Source organism: Trypanosoma theileri (genome assembly GCF_002087225.1).
Source record: "Trypanosoma theileri isolate Edinburgh chromosome Unknown TM35_Tth_183_V1, whole genome shotgun sequence".
Lineage (NCBI taxonomy): Eukaryota > Euglenozoa > Kinetoplastea > Trypanosomatida > Trypanosomatidae > Trypanosoma > Trypanosoma theileri.
Genome location: NW_021640025.1, coordinates 1 through 6028, shown reverse-complemented (window position 1 = coordinate 6028; position 6028 = coordinate 1). Strand labels below are relative to the sequence as shown.

Below are 6028 nucleotides of genomic sequence, written 5' to 3'. Positions count from 1 at the left end.
AAATCATCCAAGATGCAACTTGCAAACTCCAGTGTCTGCTCCACCGCTATTCGTCGTCGTTGAAGCATTTCTGTGCGATGCAATCCCTCTTGTAACGTCGTTACTGTTCGCAAAAATGACCTTTGGTAGACCAAATGCGTCTCATAGAATACACGAAGTTTTTCACTCGCAGACAAGAGAGGTTCTACTGTACTTATCAACGCTTGAGAAAGTCCTCTCAAGAAAGAAAATGCAGTTCTGTTACAGTATTAATACAAAAAAAAATCGGTGAGAAATCATTAGTGGAAATATGCATCAGAACCCATATATGATGAAAGTAAATTTCCCCCACTGTATGTTTAACTAGTCAAAATGTAAATATTCATTCTCCTATTATCATTCTTTGCTAGCGTTTTGTAATTTAGTATATCATTTGATTTCTTCATCGTTTTTAAGCGAAAAACTCTTTTGCTTGACTAATGCTTTTTACTTGTCGTTTTATTACGTTGCTTTGATGTGAAGATACGAAATGAGCTTGAGTAAAGAGGTGAGCTGCTGTTATGGCGAGATCCACACGGGCATCACTCTCCTGTAGCATAACTTTATCTCTAAATCGCTTCTCCGTTAGTAGTATCTCGTCTTTGTGTCTATCCAGCATCAAGGAAATCATTTCTTTTACAAGGAGATCATGTTCCTCTGATAGTTCCTGCAACTTGTGAGAATGTTTTTCCCGTTGTTTCTCACTCTGATAATACTTTTCTTCAAGATCGTCAATATATGCGAGTAAGGCAACGTTTTGGCTTAACAGACCGGAAGCGGTATCGGAAACAGGTGTTGAAGGATTACTCCATGTTCCTACACTACCGGTGGTGACTGAGACACGAGTTGTAGTGGGATTCAGCCTTTCTTTTATTTTACGCATTCGTATTTCCTCCTCTACAGGAAGGGAGTTTAATCTTCGTTTTTTCTCTTCTAGCCATAACTTTGCGGTTGGCTTCATCCAACTGGCAGTATAGAGGAAAACGATTAAAAGTAACTAGTTGTGAATGTACAATTAGGAATGCAAAAAAAAAAAATAAAAGAGAAAAAAGAGTTATTAAAACTAGTTCTGAGACAATGTATAATTGTTTCCTACCACCCATATATATGTATATATTTTATTTCCTAATTGATTCATCCTTTTGTGGGTATGTATTCACGTTCTGTTTCTCTTAAATCACTCGCAACGCGTATTGATATTTCTTCCTGTGATATCCCTGCAACACAATGTGTGCCTTAGTGACCGAGTAACACATCTAATTTTGCATTAATCTTGTCCAGTTCGCAGAAAAAACTGTACGCCTCTTCGCAGTTCACATTGACCTCAACACCGTCAGGATGTGTGGATGTTGCGGGGAATAACAACAGTGATTCCACACAGCAGGCGGAGTCAGATAGCTTCATTGTTTCCGTTGGTGCAGTACTAGTATTAGCAGTTATTACTGTTGTTGTTGTTGTTGTTGAGATATCACCTTTGGCTGCGATAACGCGTGCCCTTGAAGCAATGAACTTTGGCAACATTGAAGAGTTCCCACTTGTGGAGTTGCAGAAATCCTTAACAGCCCTGCAGCGCACAAGTGAAACTACCCGTCGCCTGTTTACTGCCCATATCTCCACAATGACATCCACCGCCTGTGGGGCGATGTGTACTTCGTGGGATAGAAGAAATTGTCGTGCTGTTTGTGTGTCCTCCACACCCTCCGCACAGAACTGCCGGAAAATAAAAAGCATCGCACTTGTCAGCAGTGTATCCAACAACACCGTGGCACCACTATCGCTATCACTATTACTACTCGCAACAACAGCAAGTTCATTAACTCGCGTGTTTCCAGTTTCAAGGACAGCTAAAGCAGTAGCTGCAGCAGTATGCAATGCTTGTTCAGATGCATTACTCAACATTACAGCACACTGACGCCATGTTTCTGTTGTTGGTAACATGTTAACACCTCACCTAAAAAAAAAGGGATTAGAAAACATTTAAAAAAATATAAAGTACAGAAGAAAAAGAAAAAAAAAATAACATATGGTGGCAATAATACAGATGCATATCTTAGGAAGGAAGGATTCAGTGCATTGTTAGCATGTGACTAGTACTAGAGTAATAGAAAGTAAAAAGAGATCCAACGAACAGAGAAATATCAATGATAAATTTCCTCTGCCAACACAATGCAGCAGGGAAGCATGATAAATAATAATAGTTCTGACGGCAACTGATGCATTCCCTCCCCTTCCCTATACACATATAGACAGAGACGTAGAAAAAACAAAACAAAAAAAAAAAAAACACTTTCAAGACTCTTTCAATCATAGTGATACTTACAACAACAACAACAACAATAATAATAATAATAATAATAATAATAATAATAATAATAATAAAAACTGTCATCACCAAGTACTACTATATTTTCATCTTCAAGGTGTTCACAACAATAAAGAAAATGAAAAACAAAACAAAACAGTAGGGAGGTATTAAAAACAAAACAAAAAAAAAACTGATAAGAGAGTACTACTATACTTATCCACATCTTGTCTCAGATAGCAACAAAAGATCCGTAATAATTTTTCTTCTACATATATTCTTCAGTCGGTACAATTGTCCCTTTACGTTCTGTCCATTTTTTCTCAATCCGTTTCCGAATACCAATTACATGATCCGCTGCTAAGATCCATTGCCAGACGGAGGCTACGAGTAATAATAACAATGGCCATAGTAGTTCTGCCTCTGCGCGGTAAACAGCATTCATATGTTTCCCAATGACAAACTCTACAAACTGCCCGAGTTGAAGAAGTCCAGCCACACAGGCTAACAGCAATGCATCCGAGGCACCCCAAGATGCAAGGAATGACCACCGTGGATACATTAGAGCATACAAGAACGGTGCAACTCCAACAGTGAAGATACATGTAATTAATAACATGTACGATGTGCAGGAAAGCTCAAACAGGGTCATATCACGATCAGTGGGTTGAAGAATAGAAGCCATTCCCGTTACTTTATATCTCAGACAGGGAAACACCCATGCAGGAATAGAACATATCAAAACAAAAAGTCCATTCAAGGCAGATAAATAGTATCCTTTCGTATTTACTTCACGTGAAGAGTTAGATTCCTTAACATCGACCATATCTTCATTAGAATCATATTGCAGAGAATATTCATCATCCAAGATATTTTTTAACTCTGGTACAGATATGCGGCGACGAAGAGATGTGTGACGACGCCAAAGATTGGTTGCATAATTACCTGCAATGATTGTAAGAATTGTGGAAGCGAGAAACACGTAAAAACCGGGAAGAATCTTAACATCTGCAATACCAGAAATTTGAAGACCACTCGCCATAATAACCATTGCAAATGAGTCAAGAAATGAAAACTTACCAAAATAATCCACTACTCTGAGAATCATTAATTCTGGCTTTTGTAAAATTAAAGTGCACACCAAAATACACACAAGCTTAATATAAGGGTATACTCCACTAAATATAAAAACAAGCACAGCAAATGGTTTTAGACCAGCTTCATAAAGACTTCGGGTAGTCTCCATTAGTGAAAAAGAAAGCAATCTAACGTCTCCTCCCACTAATAGTACCGCAGCAGTTGTGGCATTAGACCAAAGAAAACCAAAAATTGCTGTTAAAACCATTAAAAGGATTACAATATCTTCTATAATGGTTCGACGTAGTGACATTACAGTACCATCATATAATACGGCCGGTGATAAGCGATACTTCCGCAAACTCAAATACACAGTTCCCACAATTAGTAAAATAGCAAAAATAGCAAAAGCAAAAAAGAGTGTTAATGGTGGTGTCATAATAACTGGTGGAGGTTCCTTAGTGGGAATATGAAGACGGTCACTGTTTGAATTATTACAGAGAGAAAAAGTTGTAGCATTTATAAACTTGTTAATGAGAGAAACTGCAAAAGGGCCTATGTGATTCACAACTATCGTATCCCATTCTCCAAGTTTTTCAAGACGAAGGTTTTCTAGTGTGATTCCATCTGTACAAGGTAAAGTACATAAAAATCCCTTATCTTCACAATAAAAATCATTAAGTGAGATATCAAGTGATGCAAGAAATGGACGTTCCACATCTACTTGCATAGTACCGTTATTAATGAGAAAATGATGCCTTAAATCATACTGTGTATTTGAATTAAAGGAAAATATATCGGGTAAAAACCCTTGCATATTATTAAAAGGTAATTTTAACATACTAGAATGCTTTTTTACTTCCCCCAGTGACATTTGAAATCCTTTGGGAAAGGTAAATCCTAATTGAACAGTTGTTCCAGCATGTGTAGAAGCGTTTAGTTGCATACCAAATATCTCTGGGAGTTCATTCAGGATTTTTACACCTGCACGAATCATTGGAGCATCTTCTATAGGTGTAGCTCCAGCAACAAGACCTGGAAATGATGTCGGTGCATTCAACGTGTGATTCTCTACATTCTCCATAATAAGAGGAAGAATAACTTCACACACATACGCATCTACATCTTTCTCCAGAAATTTTTTTACCTGCCGGAGAACCATATCCATTAATGGATTAGGAGGATCCAGGTATAAATCATCAACTGTTAAACCAACTGTACATTGATCTTTTACAAGTGTGGTACTATAACAGTCATCACCACAAGTTTTTGAGATGGATATCTGACTTGGATTTACTTTAATAGTTGAATAAATACGTGAACGTAAAACCCCCATCTCAAGATCAACAGAACAAGAAATGTTTGAGGTCTCTCTAGTCAATAAAGACCAGTATGACGAATTGAACGTGCCACTCGTCGTACCAATTTGCACATCTTGACAAGTTAAATTTTTTGCGCTTGCAATCCCGAAACCCATTGACAAATCAGGTAATATGACCTCTGTCAAAATTGAACTCCAAAAAAAGGAAAACCACAGGCACGTTGAAAGCATCGTTTGGATCAATATGACTCACTAAAAAAGAAGAATAATGGATTACAATACTATTTTTACTTCGCTTTATTTTCCTCTTTTTTTTTTTTGTGTTTTCCTAAAATAGAAAGATATCACAGTTGTTGTATCTTCTACCCTACCTTCAGAGAAATATATATATATATATATATACTTCACCATCAAAAGAAGAAGAAAACAAAAAAAAAAGTATCCATATATTTTATCAAATATAAAAACAACATGGTATAATGATTACAATATATAAAGCCTCTTACGAAAGCATGATAGCTCAAGGAAGAAATAAACTTATACTAACAACAAAAAAAAAATGGAAGAATTACGCGACTTCAAAAAAGCAAAATCTACTCATATGAGCCATGCTGTTTTTGCACGTTTTATCATTTGCTTTTTTTTTTTTTTTTCTTTACTTAAAGTCCCTCATTCACTTCTTGTTAAACGTTGGGTCTTCAATGCTTCTTCCCCGACTTCTTTCCTTTACTGCGTTCGTGACGCTCCTTCAACGCACTACGATTTCCCTTATCTTTCTTCAACAATTTCACTGCAATATCTCGTACTTCCGCCCCTGTCTCAGCCATCTTATTAGACACCTTGCTGCGCTGCGCATAAGCAACGGCTGCCTTGACGTTTGCCGCCTTGTTGTTCTTCTGTCTCAGCAACAAGATACGTTTCGACACCTGCTCCTCCAGCACCACCGGCGAACCGACCGACTTGTTCTCCACCGCGCTCGTCAACGCAGTGGCGTTGTGCTCCGCCTCTTCGTTGATGAGTCGTGCCAAGCGGCGGCCCTCCTCCAGCGACACAATTCGACCAGCCGGCAGCTTCAGGCGCGGTTGAAGAGTGGACTGCCGCAACAGCTGCATCGCCACAACACCCTGCATACTCATACCTTAGAACTACTTAAGAAGAACAACAAATCCCAGAAAAAAAAAAAAAAAAAAAAAAATTTCACAGAGAGACACAATTAGGGCATCACAGACTCTTGAACAAGCCGCTCAAAAACTCACACACATATCAATCAAGAGAAAATGTAAAGACAACACCTACCGCGCTTGCAGCCA

General features: G+C 38.1%; 4 protein-coding genes across 4 annotated transcripts; all 4 read right to left on the bottom strand.

Annotated features, from left to right (window-relative positions):
- Positions 1 to 430: 430 nt before the first annotated feature.
- On the bottom strand, positions 431 to 979 carry TM35_001831030 (uncharacterized protein; the record flags this gene model as incomplete). The annotated part of the gene is made up of 1 exon (XM_029031981.1): positions 431 to 979. The coding sequence occupies one exon, from the start codon at positions 977 to 979 to the stop codon at positions 431 to 433; it is 549 nt and encodes a 182-aa protein (XP_028876728.1).
- Positions 980 to 1254: 275 nt separating this feature from the next.
- On the bottom strand, positions 1255 to 1956 carry TM35_001831020 (uncharacterized protein; the record flags this gene model as incomplete). Its single annotated transcript, XM_029031980.1, has 1 exon — positions 1255 to 1956. The coding sequence occupies one exon, from the start codon at positions 1954 to 1956 to the stop codon at positions 1255 to 1257; it is 702 nt and encodes a 233-aa protein (XP_028876727.1).
- Positions 1957 to 2588: 632 nt separating this feature from the next.
- TM35_001831010 (uncharacterized protein) lies at positions 2589 to 4949 on the bottom strand (the record flags this gene model as incomplete). The annotated part of the gene is made up of 1 exon (XM_029031979.1): positions 2589 to 4949. One exon carries the CDS (start codon positions 4947 to 4949, stop codon positions 2589 to 2591), a length of 2361 nt encoding a protein of 786 aa, XP_028876726.1.
- A 467-nt stretch (positions 4950 to 5416) lies between these two features.
- Positions 5417 to 5854, bottom strand: TM35_001831000 (uncharacterized protein; the record flags this gene model as incomplete). Its single annotated transcript, XM_029031978.1, has 1 exon — positions 5417 to 5854. One exon carries the CDS (start codon positions 5852 to 5854, stop codon positions 5417 to 5419), a length of 438 nt encoding a protein of 145 aa, XP_028876725.1.
- Positions 5855 to 6028: the final 174 nt, after the last annotated feature.